Genomic DNA, 21559 nt, shown 5'->3' with positions numbered 1-21559 from the left:
ATATTAGGGGAAAAAAGGGCTAATCAAGTTCCACACCCTCCAAATGAGGCTTAGGTTTTTAATTATTTACTGTTCGATGTTATCTTGCTAAAAATCACGTAAGACACAATGCTGCTAATGGATCTTGAGGATGAAAACTCGTGTTTCTGAAATACAGACAAACTTCTTACTGACTTTTTTTTTTAAGGCTAATTTATTTGTTTTGTTAATGCTATTAAGTAGGTACCTACTCCAAGTTTCAGCTCTGGCCTAAATGGGATCACATTTCAAATGAATTCTCAATACAACATTAATTATATAGCATCATTATTATCAATAAGTTTCTCAGCCTCTATACTGCTAAAAGAGAATCTAAAATTCCCTCTCACCTATATCCCATCAGCACCAAAAATACACTTTTAAAAATTACATATATTTATACTTAAGAGTCAAAAAAACTGTTCAGTTTTTCTTCAACTAATGATCTGATAACTGTGACTTTTTTAATGACAGAACCTAAAATCAGTTTAACTCCCTTTCTGCTTTCACGAAAACAGAATAGGCAACAGATCTCACACAAAATAACATAAAAAATCATAACTTGTCTAACAGGCACACAGATCAAGAAACAAAACACTAACAGTAAAAAAAAAAAAAGCATCACGCCCCCTACCCCTCTTCTAGTATCCCCTCTTCGAATCATGACCCCAGTCCACCAAAAGCAATCAATTTTTACTCCATTTAACTTTTAGGAGAAGATTCTCCAAGAAATTCATTACCGGAGGTGCATGACCAGTGTAATACTTATGCCACTATTAATAGAAGCTGAAAGTTCTAATACTACTACAAAGCTTTCTTCAATTTAAGAAACAAAACAAACAAACAAAAAGAAACACAAAAAGAAAAGAAACAAAAGAAACCAAAAAAACAAAAAACAAAATACGTACAGACCTCAGAACTAATTTAAATATTTTATTTTTCCATAAGTTATACCAAAAGTGACTGTTTCTCAAAACAGATAACTGCTTGCTAGCTGATTTCTGAAAAATAGATGGTCAGACTGGATAATTATTATAGATATTTTCATACTGATGTAAGGAATTCTTTGCTTTTTTTTTTAAAAGCCTTATTCAATTTTCAAAGTCAGGAATAAATTATCAGCTAAGAAATGGTGGTTCCAATTCACTTAGAATGGGAGAGAAGGAAAGAAAGGAAGAAAGAGCAGTTCTGTCATACTTTTAAAAAAATCTCTATACTGCAAAGAGGCCATAATATCTAGGAACCTAAGATAACTAAGGTCAAGGAGTTCATTAACTGGGATCAGGAAACAGCCTATGTGACTGCATTAAAAAGGACTTGCTAAGTGCAGAAGGAATGGCTAAGGTCTTTGCTGTATCAAAAAAAAAAAAAGCAAAATCTGATCTTGTCCTTTCTGGGCCCCAATCCAACTACCTATTTTCTTTCAGGCAAATAAACATGCAAATGAGAGATTAACCCCTCACCTGACTACAACAGCTGGTTCAGATCTTTAAGTCTATCTTTAAACAAAAATGGAGACTTAGAAAAATATACTTTAAAGAATGATTAAATAAGCTAAAATTTTAAGATTAGGACCAATAATCACCCTTGCTTTAATGCTAGTGCGTCCAGAGGATTTTGCTCTAATTATGACATGCAGATCTGAGGCAAAAAGAAACCAATATTTCAGACTTTGAGTAACTTGTTTTATTGATAGAAGGTTAAAATTAGCTCTAAAAAATCCATTCTTGGGTTACTGTTATTAATTTCCTTTTGGAATACAAAATGATATTTAAAAATAAATAGGTTTTTGTGTGCTACACATCCTTTATGTCAGTAAAATTTATAATAAACTATGTATTTAAAAAAGAAGAGATTTACCTTCTAATAACAGATATGCCATAAAACATTTTATGTGTCATGGTTCACCTTTTATTTATCCATACATACATACACACACAATACATACATATTCCCCATCCTTTCTTCCCTCTTTAGAAACAAGCAACACAGCTGTATGTATACAGTTCAGATACTGAGAACTATTCCAAACATAACAGTCTAGGCAGATGCCACAGGACACCAACCTACACAACCAATATTCACTCAAAGTCATTTATACAGAAATTCAAATTGCTTTTTAAGTCCATCAGCCATGAGTCAAATACTCCAAAAGGTTCCACATGGACCATTTAACTTTTACCTATGAAAATGACCATTTCTGAAGAACTCTCATGAAAAGGTCTAAGCCAGCATGTTCAAGTGAAGCATAAAAGTCCTCTGAGATATGTTAAAGATGCATACTCCCGGTCCTATCTACCTCCGTATTTTTTCACTCCTTAGGGCTAGGGCTAGGGTGGGACCTGGGACTCTGTAGTCTGAACTAATTTCCTGGATGATTATGGTGCAAGGAGTCCATGAAACACATGTGTGGAGAAATACTGCTTAAACTCTGGCACCAAGCATGTCTTCAGACTTACGTGGTGCAAAGAGTAAATAAGCAGCTGCTAAAACAGGGTTTTCAATTATTGTCACAAAAGCAAAAAGACTGACAGCTGGGATCTCCTAGTAGAGAAGGTGAAGGGATTCAAAGACAATGCTCTTTGTGTGGAAAACTGTTTAGAATTGACATTAAAGGAAGCACTGACAGGAGGGGCACACAGAGCAAAAGGATGCCATGTTTCAGAACGATTCTGATACTCATGATGGAACAAAGAAGTTATGTGAACCAAACAAGGCTGGACGAGCTCCACAGTGTATTTTTAGTTTCATAGTGAGAAAAAGCCAGAAGGTGTCTCTTAGTCTTGCAACGAGATTGAAAAGTGAGATTTATATATGTACCATCTTTCTCTCTTCAAATAATGTTTGTCACCTAATTTGCTCAGCATCATACATACCTACAACCCTGTAGCCATCACTTACAAGGCAAGGGGCCAAGGCTGCTGAAAGTAGGCCGTGGCTGCAATAGTTTCTAAGCAGGTTCTGAGTCTAAAATTCAGAGTCCCTGACTAGAGTAAAAGCCAACAGAAATACATGAGTACAGCAGATCGCATACCAAGGGTACCAGACGCTGTTTAAAGTTCTGCTTCTTCTATGATCTTGATCACAGCAACATGTTTCTGCTAAGTAATAGAGTTCTCTTACCCATGTTGGCAGGAAAATATTTTAATTGTTTAAAGAACTGGAGACTAAAAACTGAAGGGAATTTGATCCTTGAAAGGAGGAAACCCACCCTGCATTGAGATCTGTGGTCTCTTAAATAAATACACTGCTAAATTCAATGTGTGGCACTGACTGTTTACAGGTCCAAAAATAACCACGGGTGATATGCTGGGGACGACTGAGGAAATGTGAATAATAACTGGATGCTAGTTGATGTTAAGCATAACCGTAATTTTCTTTGGTGTGACAATGGTTCTGTGGTTATGTAGGAGTGGTTACTTTTAGGAAATAAGTATTAAACCGGATTCAAGGTTAAATGTCATGACTACAACTTACTTTCAAACATTTCTGTAAAAACTAACACCAAAACACAAAAGAGACAAAGCAAAATGTTAACCATAGGATCTAGTGTTGGATATACGAGTGGTCACTGTACTGTTCTTCAGCCTATTTGAAATTCTTTTATTACTTCTCATAATAAAAGTTTGGGGTGGGGGTGGGATGGGGGGGGATACTTACGAGCATTCCTCAAAGACTTTGACCCTCTCACAGCCCTCAGGAGGTTCCCTTTTGAACATGTAACTGTTGTTAGGTTTTGGTGAGGTTGCATATTTGGGCAAAGGAGAGTTGTTCCCATTCTCTGCAAGAAACAACATGCTGGATTACTAAGAAATACTAGCACATATGTGCATAGTCCCACTGTATTTGATTGCTCCTGGCCTCCCCTATACTATGAGCTACTACTTGAGGGTAGCAAGGCTTTACTCATCCACATTACCCCAATATCTAACACAATTCCTGGTAAAAAAGACTGATTGATTGTTAAAAAATGCATAAACCAGAGATTTTCCTTTCTACTTACAATTACCACAGCCTAGGCCTGTATAACTTACTCCTCAGCACTGAATACTGCGGTATGCTGCTCTTATTTCTACTCTATACACAGCACATGGGCTCAAATGCCACCTCCATTCTTCCCAAGACAAATAACTAACATGGTTCCTCACTGGTGGCTTGTCATTCATTCTTGGCTGCCCCTCAGAATCTCTCAGGTGATCCTCTACTCTCTGACTGCAATCTCTGCTCCAGATAGTCAGTCTATGCACAGTGTATGGCAGAGACTTTCTTCTGCCTACAAACTTCTCTATACCTAAGAGGTCCTTCTCTGCTTATTTTCCAAAACCTCCTTCAAAGTCTGGCTCAAAGTTTTTGTTATCTTTCTAAATTAACCCTACCCAAGGGAACACTTCTTTACTCTGGTGATTCTGTTCAGTGCTGATGTCCTCAGTTTCTACCACATTAACTTAGAATTCTTGATATGTAACCTATGTGTTCTAAATGTACAGTCTGTGTCAACTAAACTACAAGTCCTTGCTGACAGTAGCCCTTTCTTAGAAAAGAAATCCAGAGAAGTTAACCAGTCACTCCTATAGTCAAATACAGCAGGACACAAAACTTACAGAGTTCCTATATGCTGCTGAAGTAAAAGTAGAAAGTACGGAAAATCAAGGGGCAGATTTTAATAGCTATGGTTAGTCTGGGGGTGGGTTGGGTGGGGCAGGTACATCTGATTGAGCTTAAGTACTCGGAGCTGCATCACTCTCTCTTTTAATCCTTACAGCAAGTATCAGAAGTAATTAATTATGTCAACTCCTGACAAGAAACACAAGGCCCAATCAAAAGATTTAATTCAGTGGTGTCAAAATTCTGTGCATGTGAATTGCCTGGGAGCACCGAAAACTGCTGGTGCCTATGTCCTGCCCCCAGGGGGTGTGATTTATTAATAACTGGTCTAGGGTATAGCCATGTTTTATTTAACCTTGTAGATGACAAAAAGAGGGCCCAAATAGTATGATTTTACAATTGCCCATAGTCTGACGCGACTTCCTCTGTAAATCTTAGGTCTTCTGCACGCGCTATAGTCTCCGTACTTCAGATGACTGGCACTAATGACCAGCTGTCATCAGACGTGCAACATTTTAGGACAATCAACACACTGCGAGTAGGAGGTTCTAAATAAATGACTACTGAACTGAGCCATAGGATTTATCTTATCATTTTTCTCAAGCTCATGCAGTAATAACTAGAGTTTAGGCTAAAAGAAAAGACTGCCTTGGTAAAGATAGATGATCATATTTGTAAAACATTATTAGTAACTAATATTCAAAGTGCTATGTCTCCAATTACTTTCTGGATCATGCAAGTGGTTTAATAAGTATCCCACCTCCCCTTTTACTCCAGGCTTGCCTGGAATACTCATCTTGCACTGATATAAGTCAGCTTAATTCTTATTAGAAATATCACAAATATAGATCCTGAAACACACTAACTTGAAGGCTTCACATTCAATTAAAAAGTAGTAAGATAGTAAAAACATGACAACCAAGGTAACAGAAAACAAATGCTTTTCAGGACAAATGTTTATCTCATTTATACCAAAAAGGATGTTACTCACTATTAAGGAGTTTGTATTAGTAAGTGCAAGAAGAAAAAAAAGTATACCTACAAAAGCCCATAAACCCAGCCAACCTGACCATCACCTGAGTACTGCAGTAAAACCTATGGTTCTGTACTACAGTTCTTTAAAATCTGTATTTTGAACACATCTCAAAGTCAAGATCTTAGTGGCCTTAAGTGTAGTGTTCCGCTAGAAAATGAACAGAAACCAGGATACAGCAGCGGTGTCACTTATCCCGTGGCAGCAAACTCCTCCCGTGTTGTACCTTTATCCCTGGGGTCGACAAGCAGGTCATCAGCCGAGCACGGGCTCTCCTCGCCGCCCTCGTTGGAGATGGTGAGGAAGGCTGTGGGGGACACGGACTGGGAGCGGCTGCTGTCGTTGCTCCCCCGCTCGGCCCCGCCGGGCGTCTGCGTGTCGGTGCTGCGTGTGCTGCTGCTCCTCTGCGCAAGGGGCGGAGGCGCACGGTGGCCGTCGGGAATGTCTTGGGGCTGTTACAGAAATGTTTCAAATGTATGTGTTCTGGTCACTGATTTTGAAATTCCCCTAGAAAGGCACCCAAGGTTCAACCTTCCCCTGTTGTTGCAGAAGACTCAAAAGTCAGAAACCCTCTCCTTATCGGGCCTCACGGTAGAGGGAGACGCCTGTGTGTTGGCTGTGGGGACAGCCATTCCTGTCTCGTCGCCCGCCCTCCCCTGCTGCTGGACATGGAGCGGCAGAGCAGAACCTCTGAACTCCCAGGGGTCTGGCACATGAGTGGTCGGTGCTCGCTGAAGGATGAAACAACACTGAGTTACTTATCACGTGCTGTTATTTTCAAAATGATCAAGACACCCCATTATAACAGAGGAGAAGCCTAGGTGTAACTCTAGGTTCCACGTGAGAAGAAAAGGTTGTGCACTGTGTGAACCAGTAATACCTGATGATAGCCCCTGCCGCCCTCCCACCCTGCTCACTTCCTCCTCAAACAGTGTTCTCCAAGAAACCTTCCTAAAGGAGAGAACGGTTAATCACAGCACTGCTAATTATAGAGGGAAATCAAGGAGAAGGCTCAGAGGAAGGCTTATGTGACTCACTTAGCAGGGAAACTGGCTCCCCGTACACCTTTGCTGCGTTTACCTTTATCATACATCGGGAGAAGTTTCACCATTGTGCAGTGGAGGAGGTTAGGGTGTGGGCAGTGGTGTTTTCTCTAAGCTAAACCAGCCTTTCATCTTAAGGGAGAGAAATCTCAGACGTCAATAAAATACTGCTTTAAACTCCCCAGTTCCTCCCTTCACTGAAGAAGGAAAGCTTCAGGATACTGTAACATGCTTTTAAATATAAACAGGAAATTGTCTGTCTTACATATAAACTGTACTTTTGTATGTCACAGTTAATAGAATACACATTCTATGCATGTTATAGGTAAGCAGACCTGTGCTTCATGATGAGAAAGTCAACCAAACAGTAACTGACAAACAGTAAGATATATATTCATACTCAGAAGATATTCCATGCCACCACCAACAAACCAGTTAAGCTGAACTTTTGTTAAATGGAGTTATAGACAATGAGAAGCATATCTGTGATTTTTTAAATACAGAAAAACAAAAAATAGTTTCTGTTCAAGGACCCAAATTTAAGTCATATCAGTTGTCTCTATGAGATGCAAAGAAACAAAAACTGTCATTCACTTGCAAGGTCAGAGTTTTTCAAAAGAGATAAATTTTTATTCTCAACAAGAAGCAAGAAACATGTAAATATGGAAACCAAAATTGTGATTAAAAAAAATAATTAGAAGAATTAATGTATAAGGCTGATTTTAAGGTAGAAGATTACTTACTATAAGTTGCTCTTCCTTTTCCCCAGTCTCTTTAATTATTATTTCAATCTCCTGATTCAATCCTTCCACACTATTCCGGAACCGGGAGCCTGTTGATTTGGTGATGGGAATTACTGGAATAAGTGCACTCTTTGGAACAGGAGCCTTAAGAAAAAGTGGTGGGGGGCGGGGGAGAAAAAACATTTATTACTACCTACCTTTACATTCACTAGATGGAAGCATACTTCCATTTGATCTGGGTAACTCTAAAATAAATCAAAATTTACAGACCTCACAAAGGCGTGAATAACGAAACCTGCTCCTTGGTATACACGAAAATATAATTTAAAGCAAAAATCCCAGACAATCAAGGTAGAACTTCAGAAATTAATTCACATTTATGAGGGACTGTAAAGAGAAGAGGGATACAGGAAAACACTAAAAGAATCTTAACCTCAGACATTCTTTCATGATTACAGGAGTTCAGATTTCAGAACATAACTTTAAAGTCCTCCAGTGCCATAATTATCTATATTCCAGAAAATAAGTAACAAAAAGTAATTTATCCAAAAAAAAAAAAATTGGTAGGAAAAACAAAATCACTTCCAAAGTCCATATACAGTAGCAAGATGATACAGTAACTTCCCTGTGAAATCTATTTATACTTCCACTGTAATTATTTTAATGTTTTGTTTCAAAGCCTATCTCTAGTTAAAAAAAATGTTCCCACTGGCACAGTATTACTTTTGAAAAGAAATAACTGATTATATTACAGGATATCACTTGGTTTCCTGACAAGATACTCAAAATAAAATATGAAACAAGAATTGCAAGGTATCTGCCAAAGTTCATAGCAACAGTGTGCCAGAAGGTCATCTTGTATTGTCCTGCTGTCTGGTAAAGAAATGTGATTAATTCATCCTTCATTTAGGGAGGTCTCTTTGAGAAACCTCTCTTTCAGGGAGGTTTCAGATCCCCTATTCTTCAATCCTTCCGTCTTGGTGCTACAAAGCCAGTAACTTCCCTCACTTCCCGAAAGCCTCCTCAGCAGTCCAGCCCTGGTTCACCCTGTGACAGGACTGTGATAAGACAGGACAGGAAGAGGAAAGTAAACACCAGAGCCCTCCCCTCCATTCTTCTGAGAACTTGCATTCTCCACCCTCCACCCTACTCTCACCCCAAGGTCTTCACTTTCCTACTTCAGTGAAACAATGCCTAAGATAGTCACTGAAACTGGCTATTTCCCATCAGTTTTTTATATCCCCGAGACCTGTCACTAACACCTTGAAGGGTACTTTTTTCTTTTTTTACCTATTCTCACCCTCTTGTTTCCTTAGCAACAGAATAATATTCCAAAGAATAATCTAAAACAGGCTTAAAAAAAAAAAAAAAAGAAACTCTCTCCAATTAGATATGTACTTACTCTTGGGATAAGAGTGGGAGAATGAAGCTAAGAATATGGTTTGGTTCATGACAGGTCAAGGAAGGAAAGAAACCTTTCTCAAAGTGGTGGCAAGAGAAAACAAAAACTAGTGAAGGGACGAAAGGAAACTGATTTGGACTGAAGCACCTATGGGTTAAAAGAAACCCAGAGCTCACTAGTCTGCAGTGGAGAGCATGTCAGAGCATTTCTGTCAGGCAGGCATCCTTCCTCTGGACTCTTCCTCTGTCAAAAAATAATGAGGTAACAGAGAACTGCTACAGACTAAGATTTCAGGAGTTATCAGTATATATACTACAAACAGAACTTTGATTTTATTTTTTATATTTAGTGAAAGGTACTCAATTCTAAACTTAATTTTCTCTCCTAAAAGTCACAAAACAACATGAATAATGGCTTGCTTTGGATGCCATTTCCAGACTGCATCTGGTTTGTAGCTAACGTTACAGAAATGAGGAAGGAGAAGACTAGAAGGGGAAGATGAGCTGTCAAGGTTTCTGCAAAATGTTGACCTTTCTGGATTTGGGAACCATAAGGATCTGTTAGTAAGTCTTCAAGGAACAGAAAGCTTAAGTCTGCTGGGTGTCATGTTGAGAAATGCACATAACAGGAACCCACCAGTGTAATAACTAACTGGACATCTTGTTACTGCCTTTCCAGGCAGCTACAGAAGTCATATCCTAGATAATTGGTAAGAAGTTCTTCTCAAATGTAATCTAAAATAGTGGCAAGTGTCAACAGTTTAATTTATTTAAAGCAAAGGAAAGAACGGAAGGAAAAAAAAAGAAAATGGCCACTTTCCTAAGGTCAACACACCATTTTAGGTAAATGAAGCAAAGGTTCAACAGCAATTCACTTAACTAGCAAACAGTTATATGATTAGAAGAAAAATAATCTACCCAAGCTGTCTGGGAAATATTTTCTTCATTAAGCATACTGTTATTATTCCATAAATAAAAAGTAATAGGCCTTTGATTTTATTCCTTACATAAACTATGCTCTAAAATATTTAAAAATTTAAAAAATGATTATACTTTATGCTTCATTTCAAGGGTTCTTAAGGAATTTTGTGTGTGTGTATTTAATTTATTTTTCCCACATCTACATAGCTTTCTGTAATAAAAATGTGTATTTCTAAATATGTCAGCATATGCAAATACAAGCAGGTTATCATATTAACTGAGAGGTATCCTTAGACAGCTCTGAAAGGTTAAAAATCCTTCCATTATTAAGGAAAAATCTCTCTCTCCTAAGATTTGACCTTTGGAAACAACAAGGATCTCTTATTTTTCTCAGTTCTTGATTCTTTCTGTTCAAATCAGAGTTTTCCACTCAAGTAAGATTTCAATTAGGTGAATCACGGTTTTAAAGTTTTCTTTTTGCTATTTACATTCTCCGTCTGTTATAGCTTAAAGATCAAATTGCATAAAAGCTGTGAATTAACCAACAAAGAACTCCAAGAGAGGGTTTGGCTAACCCTGAAGCTTCATTAGAATCCAGTCTACACTATAACTTAAATATCTGTTTCAAAGCATGGGGATAAAATTGTGGCAAGACAAGCAGACTCAGGAAAGATGGGAAGAATACCTACTGAAGTAGTAGCTGAGCAGGGAAAAAGATAAAGAGAGCTAAATTTTCAAAGGAAGAAAACTGTGTAGGATAAAAAAAGGTCTGTTCAGCAATTCAACAGAAATCTAGGAGAGAAATGTGAGCCAGAAACCCTAATAAAACAAAACAGTGGTCACAACTGATGTTTAGAATGGATTCCTTAAAAAATTAGAAAGCACTGGGGAAAAAAAGCTTTCCCATCATAGGGGCTTTGGTAGGGGGCTCCACGTGGCCTTGATTCCTCCTGTCCCATCAGCATCACTTTATTTCTGTCCTCCAGAGATCAGTGTCCTCTCATGTGTTTCCCTCTTTTATCTCTTCTAAGCTACAGCTATTCTCTAATGAAGGTCACATCTGAAGCACCTACTGTTTTGATTTCTCAGTGGCAAAATCTTGAAACTTTCAAGCACAGCAATCATGTCCTGGACAGGCACACAAAGATTCCAGTGCCAAGAAGCAATTTTCTCTTTTTTTTTTTTTTTTTTTTTGCAATTTTCTCTTTAAAGTGCAATGCTTCTCTCACTTCTCAGATGAAAACAGGTTTCCCCCCAACCTGTTCTTTCTCATGATCCCTTTGCTCTCAAACCCTCCTAAGCTATTACAAAACTATCGTGTGCCCAGCCCAGATGAAGCAATAAGAAAATCCTATGGGAGGGCTTTCTTGTTTGAGCCTATCACAGCTAGAAACACCTGCATGATTTTAAAATTTGCACTCTTAAATTAGTTTATGCTACATCTCCAGCTCTTCTGTTACTAACATCTGACTCTAATCATCAAACAATTCTGAAATGTGTTAGCTACATCTTTTTGAAAAAAATTTTTTTTATTGTTAACTGGAGGATAATTGTTTTACAATGTCGTGTTGGTTTCTGCCATACACAAACATGAATTAACCACCAGTATACGTATGTCCCCCCTTCTTGAACCTCCCTCCCACCTCCCACCACTCTAAGTAGTCACAGAGCACCAGGCTGAGCTCCCTGCATCATACAGCAAATTCCCATCAGCTATCTGTTTTACATACGATAATGTTAATGGGTCAATGCTGCTGTCTCAGTCCGTCCCTCCCTCTCCTTCTCCTGCAGTGTCCACAAGTCTGTTCCCTATGTCTGCGTCTCTATTCCTGCACTGCAAATAGGTTCATCAGTACCATTTTTCACATATTCCACACATATGTGTTAATATATAATATTTTATTCTTTCTAACTTATTTCACTCCGTATAACAGGTTCTAGGTTCATCCACCTCACCGGAACTGACTGGAATTCTTGGCCACATCTTCTAATGAGAGTATTTCTTGATATACTCCTTAAAAATGATATCTTAAGTATCCAAGAGTTTTGTCAATTTTGGAAACCAATGACACGTGAAAAGTTTCTCTCTCCTAAGAAACTTGGCAGCAGTTATTCTTCATAATAAACAGTTCCCACTCCTGAATTTCCAGGGAAAGAATCACTCAAAAGTATGTCAGAATTCTTTTCTAACTGAAAAAAAATCCATTGTAGCCCAAGAAAAAGATCTCATGTTAGCCAGTGGTTACATACTATCCACTATCAGAACAATACTGTCCTTGATCATTAAGGGATGCTAAAGGAATTTCCCAATAATCTTCCTAAAGACCTGGACCATGTGGTTTATCTGTCCCTCGATCAGTGTTTTCTCCCCTTTAATACTGATGTAAACAGTGTGCTACAAATAGCAACATGTATTTATTTGACTTTTCTTTTTTAATGTCTTTTGTAAAAACTACAAACTACTGTCATTTACATATGTCTCCTTTTTTCTTTCTAATTGGAGAATAAGTGAAGTGAAGTTACTCAGTCGTGTCTCTTTGCAACCCCATGGACTGTAGCCTACAGGGCTCCTCCCTCCATAGAATTCTCCAGGCAAGAGTACTGGAGTGGGTTGCCATTTCCTTCTCCAGGGGATCTTCCCAACTCAGGGATCAAACCGGGGTCTCCTGCATTCCAGGCAGATGCTTTAACCTCTGAGCCACCAGGGATCTCCAATTGGAGAATAACTGCTCTACAACATTGGGCTGGTTTCTGCCATCCATCAACATGAATCAGCCATAGGCATGCAAATATCATCTCCCTCTTGAACCTGCCCCCCGCCCCCCACCTCCCATCCTTCTAGGTAGTCACAGAGCACTGGGTCCCTCATTATAAATAAGCTTATCTTCCTATCTGGCTTTTTATGCATGTGTTCCATCAATTAACTACTTTTGCGGTTTTAATCCTGTATCATTTCTTCTGTTTTGTTTTGTGTAAAGGGGGAAAGATAAAACCTGGAACTCCCCTCCAAAAATAATCATCTACATATCATGAACTCCAAACAAACAAACAAAAAAACTGTAATAACTTGGAGAGCCTAGGAAGAGGAAAGTAAAAGAGCCTCCAGATATTTAAACTTATTAACCAAATAAGGAAAGTTATTTTTCTACCCCTAGAAAAGTATAATGTAGAAAAAAGCTTTAAGAACACAGTAACTGGACCCAACTAAATGACAAAAAAAGTCAGAGAATTGCTCTACAGAATCTGGAACATTAAAAATGTTTCTGAAGCCCTCTGAATAACAAACATTTTTCCACACTAAATAAAATTTTTAAAATACATAGTCTAATACATGGTATGCTCTCTGCAAGGAATGAAAAAGGAAAAAGAAAGAATTTAAGGAATAGCTATCTTTAGAGAGTGAAACTCTGGATGATTTTTTTTTCCTATTTTATTTTTTTTTTAAAGTAACAGCTTGACTGAGGTCTAATATTTCTTATTTTTAGTTTTTCTTCCAGTTTTATTGAGATAATTGACATATTATATAATTTTAAAATGTACAGTATAGACATATAATTTCTCTATTGACTTTAGTTTCTAAACTTTCTTATAATAAGCATGTAAATATTTTTATAATAATTAAAGTTTTAGAAAATAAGTTAAATATGAATTGGCAGAGAAGCCTAAAGAAAAATCCAACTGGAGGCAACCTAAGATTTATTAAGCAGTTATTCTGTGCCAAGAACTACATTAACTGTTTTGTAATACTCTATACCATAAAGAGAAGGCAATGGCACCCCACTCCAGTACTCTTGCCTGGAAAATCCCATGGACGGAGGAGACTGGTGGGCTGCAGTCCATGGGGTCGCGAAGAGTCAGATATGACTGAGCAACATCACTTTCACTTTTCACTTTCATGCACTGGAGAAGGAAATGGCAACCCACTCCAGTGTTCTTGCCTGGAGAATCCCAGGGACGGGGGAGCCTGGTGGGCTGCCATCTATGGGGTTGCACAGAGTTGGACAAGACTGAAGCGATTTAGCAGCAGCAGCATACCATAAAGAAAGCTCAGCACCGAAGGATTGATGCTTTTGAACTGTGGTGTTGGTGAAGACTCTTTTGAGAGTCCCTTGGACTGCAAGATCAAACCAGTCAATTGTAAAGGAAATTAGTCCTGAATATTCATTCAAAGGACTGATGCTGAAGCTGAAGCTCCAATAGTTTGGCCACCTGATGTGCAGAACTGAAAAGACCCTGATGCTGAGAAAGGCCAACCGCAGGAAGAGAAGGGGCCAACAGAGGATGAGATGGTTGGATGGCATCACCAACTCGATGGACATGAGTTTGAGCAGGCTCTGGGAGTTGGTGATGGACAGGGAGGCCTGGCATGCTGCAGCCCATGGAGTTACAAAGAGTCAGACACAACTGAGCGACTGGACTGAACTGAATACCATTTAGTGGGTTTCCTGGTGGCTCAGATGGCAAAGAATCTGCCTGCAATGCAGGAGACCCAGGTTCAATCCCTGGGTTGGGAAGATTCTTTGGAGAAAGGAATGGCTAACTGTACCAGTACTCTTGCCTGGAGAATTCCACGTACAGAGGAGCCTGGAGAGCTACAGTTCATGGAACACAGAGAGTCGAACACAACTGAGTGACTAACACACACACACACACACACACACGCACCATTTAATCCTCAGAACAACACAACAAACAGGTAATATAATGCAGAGAACCCAAGGAACTTCGAACAGCTAGCAAGCAGCATGACTCAGATCTTACGCTAAACAATCTGAGCTCAGAGCACCTGTGCTCATCTTCTACAGTTATAAGACCTCCTGGGTTACTTGTGGGTTCTTTGTTAGCATCTAATCTATTATTTCCAGACAATTACATTTGCATTTTATCTATTCATTTTTATGTTGGTTAGTACACATTTTTTGGTAGAACTTTATTGAAAAATAATTCACAGTATCATACAACTCACTCATTTCAAGTGTACAACTTCTGCTTATGAACACAATTGTACACTATTAATTGAAAAATATTGTACAATGGCAACCCACTCCAGTACTCTTGCCTGGGAAATCCCATGGACGGAGGAGCCTGGTAGGCTGCAGTCCATGGGGTTGCGGAGAGTTGGACAGGACTGAGCGACTTCACTTTGACTTTTCACTTTCATGCACTGGAGAGGGAAATGGCAACCCACTCCAGTATGCTTGCCTGAAGAATCCCAGGGACGGGAGCCTGGTGGGCCGCCATCTATGGGGTCACACAGAGCCAGACACGACTGACGTGACTTAGCAGTAACAGCAGTACACTATTAATTGTACACCATTAATTGAACAGAATTGTACCACTATTATCATAATTAATCTTAGAGTCAAACAACAAAAAAAGTCCCTCACACATTAGCAGTCATTCTCCATCTTCTCTCAACTTTCTTACCTTTAAGCAATCACCAGTCTACAACCTGTCTCTATGGGTTTACTTCTCCTGGACATTTCATATGAGGGAAATCACGTGTTCCTTTGTGTCTGGTTTCTTTCACTTAGCATGTTTCCAAGGTTCACCTGAATGGTAGTATGTATCAGTATTCCATTCCTTTTTTGTGACCGAGTAATACGGGCTCAATAAAGGGCAGAAATGGTTTGGACCTAACAGAAGCAGAAGATATTAAGAAGAGGTAGCAAGAATACACAGAAGAACTGTGCATAAAAGAGCTTCACAACCCAAATAATCATGATGGTATGATCACTCACATTCACCTAGAGCCAGACATCCTGGAATATGAAGTCAACTGGGCCTTAGGAAGCATCACTACAAAAAAAGCTAGTGGAGGTGATGGAATTCCAGTTGAGCTATTTCAAATCCTGAAAGATGATGCTGTGAAAGTGCTGCACTCAATATGCCAGCACATTTGGAAAACTCAGCAGTGGCCACAGGACTGGAAAAGGTCAGTTTTCATTCCAATCCCAAAGAAAGGCCATGCCAAAGAATGCTCAAACTACCGCACAATTGCACTCATCTCACATGCTAGTAAAGTAATGCTCAAAATTCTCCAAGCCAGGCTTCAACAGTACATAAACTGTGAACTTCCACATGTACAAGCTGGATTTGGAAAAGGCAGAGGAACCAGAGATCAAATTGCCAACATCCACTGGATCATCAAAAAAGCAAGGGAGTTCCATAAAAACATCTATTTCTGCTTTATTGACTATGCCAAAGCCTTTGACTGTGCGGATCACAACAAACTGTGGAAAATTCTGAAGGAGATAGGAATACCAGACCACCTGACCTGCCTCTTGAGAAACCTATATGCAGGTCAGGAAGCAACAGTTAGAACTGGACATGGAACAACAGACTGGCTCCAAATAGGAAAAGGAGTGTGTCAAGGCTGTATATAGTTACCCTGCTTATTTAGCTTATATACAGAATACATCGAGAAATACTGGGCTGGATTAAGCACAAGCTGGAATCAAGATCGCTGAGAGAAATATCAATAACCTCAGATATGCAGATGACGCCACTCTTATGGCAGAAAGTGAAGAATTAAAGAGCCTCTTGATGAAAGTGAAAGAGGAGAGTCAAAAAGTTGGCTTAAAGCTGAACATTCAGAAAACTAAGATCATGGCATCCAGTCCCATCACTTCATGGCAAATAGATGGAGAAACAGTGGAAATAGTGGCTGACTTTATTTTCTGGGGCTCCAAAATCACTGCAGATGGTGACTACAGCCATGAAATTAAAAGACACTTACTCTTTAGAAGGAAAGTTATGACCAACCTAGACAGCATATTTTTAAAAAGCAGAGACATTACTTTGCCAACAAAGGTCCGTCTAGTCAAGGCTATGGTTTTTCCAGTGGTCATGTATGGATGTGAGAGTTGGACTATAAAGAAAGCTGAGCACCAAAGAATTGATGCTTTTGAACTGTGGTGTTGGAGAAGACTCTTGAGAGTCCCTTGGACTGCAAGGAGATCCAACCACTCCATCCTAAGGGAGATCAGTCCTGGGTGTTCATTGAAAGGACTGATGTTGAAGCTGAAACTCCAGTACTTTGGCCACCTGATGCGAAGAGCTGACTCATTTGGAAAGACCCTGATGCTGGGAAAGATTGAGGGCGGGAGTAGAAAGGGACAACAGGATGAGATGGGTTGATGGCATCACCAACTCAATGGACATGGGTCTGGATAGACTCTGGGAATTGGTGATGGATAGAGAGACCTGGTGTGCTGCGATTCATGGGGTCGCAAAGAGTCAGACACGACTGAGCAACTGAACTGAACTGAATGTTCCATTGTATGGATATATACTACATTTTATTTATCCATTCATTGGTTGAAGGACAGTTGAGTTGTTTCCAATTTTGGGCTACTCTGAGCCATGCTGCTATGAACATCTGTGTTCAAGTTTTTACATGAACATATGTTTTCAACTGTCTTTTTAGTACATAATTTGGAGAAGACATGCTGGGTCATACAGTAACTCTATGTTTATTTAGCCTTTTGAGGAACTACGAGGCTGTTTTACATTCCTATCAGCTTATACAGTGCTGACAGGATTTTACATTCCTATCGGCAATATATAAGAGTTCTGATTTCTCCACATTCTTTCTAAAACCTGCTATTTGTCTTTTTAGTTTTAGCTGTTCTAGTGGGTATGAAGTAGTATCTCACTGGAATTTGTATTCATTTCCCTATAGACAAATAATGATAAATATCTTTTTCATATACCTATTGGCTATTTGCATATCTTCCTCGGAGAACTCTCTATTTAGATCCTTTGTCCGTTTTTAAATTGGACTGCTTGTCTTTTTATTATTGAGTTTCAAGAGTTCTTCACATATTTTAAATACAAGTGTTTCATATGATTTGTATAAATTTTTGCCTATTTTGTAGTTTATCTTTGAAGCACTAAAGTTTTTAATTATGATAAAGTCCAATTTTTATACTTTTTCTACTGTTGCTTGTGTTTTTGGTGTCATATCTAACAAACCATTGCCTAATCCAACATCACATTTATGCCTGTGTTTTTAATCTAAGAGTTTTTAGTTTTATAGTTTTAGTTTTAGTCTTATATTGAGGTCTTTGATCCATTTTCAGTTACTTTTGTACATGGTGTGAGGTAGGTGGATATATTTCTTAAATCACGTTTAAAGGCTAGAATTGGCCTTACCTTTTACTCCTATATGTCCATCATTCCCATATCATCAACCATAAGCTAAAAAAGTTTAAAGACTCAGACTCTGAAGTCAAAATTCTTCAATTAGAATCCCAGCTCTGTCTCATATGACCTTGAACAAGATACATGAACTCTCTGAGCCTTAATTCTTTGCCTGTAAATTGGAATAGTAACAATCTCCATCTCAAAGATGAGGATTAAATGCTTAAATATACCAAAGCTGAGTACAGTGTTCCCATACTGTAAGTACTTACTGCTGCTGCCGCTAAGTCGCTTCAGTCGTGTCCGACTCTGTGCGACCCCATGGACTGCAGCCCACCAGGCTCCTCCGCCCATGGGACCCTCCAGGCAAGAGTACTGGAGTGGGCTGCTACTGCCTTCTCCGAAATACTTACGAGAGTTCAACTATTAATTATTGCTTTCTAAATATCACTCAGGTTTGTCCATTCTCTCCAGTTCCATAGCTTCTACCTTACTTTAGGTCACCATCATTTCTTACATGGATTATAAATCTATTTATAGATTTTCCTGCCCCTATCCTAATCTTGTCCTGTACCAAATTCATTCTCTACTCTGAACTCATAATGATCATGTCAAAATGCATATCTGACCACCTGTTAACACCCTGCATTGGAGAAAATAGCTCTCAGGTGTGCTTCAAGGACAAAGTCCAAATTTCTTAACAACTGAGACATGAAGACTTTCAGCTCTGGCTAACCTAACCTCTTACTATCACCTATCCCTAGAGCCATGATTTCTTCTGCGTCCAGAAAGTGAAAGTAAAAATCTCTAGTCCTGTCTGACTCTTTGCGATCCTATGGACTATATAGTCCATGGAATTCTCTAGGCCAGAATACTGGAGTGGGTAGCCTTTCTCTTTTCCAAGGGAATCCTCCCAACCCAGGGATCAAACCCAGGTCTCCTGCATTACAGGCAGATTCTTTACCAGCTGAGCCACAAGGGAAGCCCAAAAACTAGCTAAATTCTACCTATCCTTCATGGATCACTTAGACACCACTTTCTATAGAAGTCTTTCTAGACGGCTCGTTGTCAATTCAAGCATAAATGCTCCTTCTACAATACTCTGAACACTTCCTGATCAACATACTCATTATACTGTATAAAAATTAACTGTTTACTTATTATCTGAGATTTGGTGGGGGGAAAGCCCCAACATTTCATTTATCACTGCATCCCCTAATGAGTACTACAATACCAGTCATATGGCAGATATTTGATAAATGTTGCATGGATGGAGGAATGGCCTCAAAGCACACATATCTCAAAGTGGTACTTCCTCCTTTAGAGAGAAAATCCACTAAACAAAGCCACAATCATGACTTGAGTAATATTTTCATGTTCACAGTCTTAAAGTCTCAATTAACTCTGAATACTACTGGCATAGCTATCGTAATACACGTGCTTGCTCTCTGACTGGCTTTAACACTCAATAAAGCAAGTCAAGTAGTCAGATGATTGACGTGTCAAGTGTACAAAAGTCAAGCCACGTGAATTTATTTTTCAAGTTATTTTCTAGTCCTCACCTTCTCCACAAAGAGGCACCTTCATTTAGACAAAAATGAAGTTCATGTGAACTTCAATAGTCTTTATTAAGCAAATTCAACTTGCAGGGGAAAAAAATTTTGCATAATTTTACCATAGTAATTGTTAATTTAAATACAACTTTTTAAAAAACCACTTCAGAAAGTTATAAACTGCTAAAATCCATCAATTAAAATTCAATAAAACTCAGTTTTAACTTCTATTCTACTTGGAGTAAAAATATGAATAGGAAATAAGAACTGGATTTATCTCTTAGAAATACATCTAAATTACTTATGGATGAATTAGAGGGAGCAGAAGGTTGGCAAACTCACCTGTAAAACCAGGTGGGTCTGTGGCCTTTTGTGAGTGAGTGGAATATTTAGTATTCCAATAGTCTATTCAAATTTTTCACTTCTTACTTGGTCAGTTTTGCATTTTCCATTTCTCCAAATATAAATGCAGTTTGTTTAGGCTTTTAAACGCATCAATGTATATTCATATTTTATAATTAAAATGCCTTATATACGGAAAAAAGTTACTGGAAGCCAAACTGCAATCAAACTATAAATCTGTAAAATCAAGTTTGGCCTATCTATCACTGTTTTAAGACATAATTAGTTAGCGTGAAAAAAATATATACCTTCACCCATACTTTCTCTTGAAAACAATCCACATATACTTAACAATCATCAGAAGCTATCAACCTAAAAAAGGAACAGGCAAAATTTTTCTTGCTCTCTCTTTGCCAAGGGATGCCATCCAATTTCAATTCAGTATGAAGAGAAATGCTCCCTGGGTGAGCAATCAAGAGCAGTTCATAGGGTTCAATTAAGAAATCAAAGCAGTTAAAGACCTTTTCTACTAAAAGACTTCATTCGCCAGGTATCATTATCATCCTCTGTTGTCACATGAGGAAACTGAGACTTTGAACAGGTTACTTATCCAGGCTCTAGTTCCACAGCCAAGCTCATCTGTATTATTCTGCCTCCAATACACCAAACTGACAAAGACAAAAATCAGAATATGTAACCAGCTATATCTCTTAGAAGTCATATCATTAAAGGAAAATATCATTTTTGTCAACTTAGCATTGTGGTTTTTTTTTTTAATGAAGGCTGTGATTCAGTATTTAATCACTGTTTCAAACATGCTTTTGAACATCTTTATCATAAACATTTACCTATGCAATAACATAACACCAGGAAAACAACATATCCCTTGTCTGGATCTTGTGGTATCTTGTGCTCCTACCTGACTCTGGTTAATAGCTGCGTGGTTGCCATGGAATGGAGACTGTCTTTCTTTATCTCGATGATGCCGACTGCTGTGTTTACTTCTCTGCAATTGCTGGCGCAATTTTGCAATCTGAAAAGGGGAAAATAAGTGCGTCAGAGTGTCTTCCACATCACATAAAACATATCCTTGCTTAATAATAACCAATAAAACTCAACCCTATTATATCTTTTGAGTTTTTAAACCATACCACAAATATCTGATTTACTTTTAAAAATTTATATGTATATATACACATATCTATATACGTATAAATGTATGTTTCTTTCAAAGAAAAAATTATGTTCCAACACTGTTCTGCACCTTTAAGCTTCCCAAAAGTATTAAACAAATGAAGCTTTTAGCAATTATACCGTATAGCTTTCACAGTTCAAAAACAATGATAATTATTCTCTGATTTTCCTTATAGTGAGTCACATTTTATTCAGAATTAGATTTCTTTATCAAATACCTTACCTTCAACAGCTCCAAAAAAGTAAACAGTATTATTTAAAAATCAATTCCAGCCATGAAATGCATTCAGATACAATCTTTAAATAACAAATATAATTTTGATTAATATCTGATTATTGATTATATTAATATTAATAATATTATTCCTTGACTGAATTTTTCTGTTTTATGCTACATTATATTTAAAACACAAATGTGCTAATTATAGGCACAAAAAAAGTAATCATAACATAGGGCCATAATCAACTTGGTTACACTGGGTTACTAAATATCAAAAATACTTACCATTGTATATAGAAATAATAACAGTGAATTTGTTGTATCACTACAATCTCATACAT

General features: G+C 38.2%; 1 protein-coding gene across 2 annotated transcripts in view; it reads right to left on the bottom strand.

Moving 5' to 3' along the window:
* The window catches only part of FAM117B (family with sequence similarity 117 member B), a 79432-nt gene that overhangs the window by 13649 nt on the left and 44224 nt on the right, over positions 1–21559 (bottom strand). For both annotated transcript variants that reach the window (XM_042244965.2, XM_042244963.2), the window contains exons 4-7: positions 20724–20837; positions 7443–7586; positions 5883–6108; positions 3679–3799 (exon numbers count right to left, since the gene is read on the bottom strand). In XM_042244965.2, coding sequence (XP_042100899.1) covers positions 3679–3799; positions 5883–6108; positions 7443–7586; positions 20724–20837 — 605 coding nt within the window. The remainder of the gene's footprint in view (positions 1–3678; positions 3800–5882; positions 6109–7442; positions 7587–20723; positions 20838–21559) is intronic.

The sequence above is a fragment of the Ovis aries genome, chromosome 2 (assembly GCF_016772045.2).
Source record: "Ovis aries strain OAR_USU_Benz2616 breed Rambouillet chromosome 2, ARS-UI_Ramb_v3.0, whole genome shotgun sequence".
In the NCBI taxonomy this organism is placed as follows: domain Eukaryota; kingdom Metazoa; phylum Chordata; class Mammalia; order Artiodactyla; family Bovidae; genus Ovis; species Ovis aries.
The sequence above is the reverse complement of the archived record's forward strand: the minus strand, read 5'-3'. Positions and strand labels throughout refer to the sequence as shown.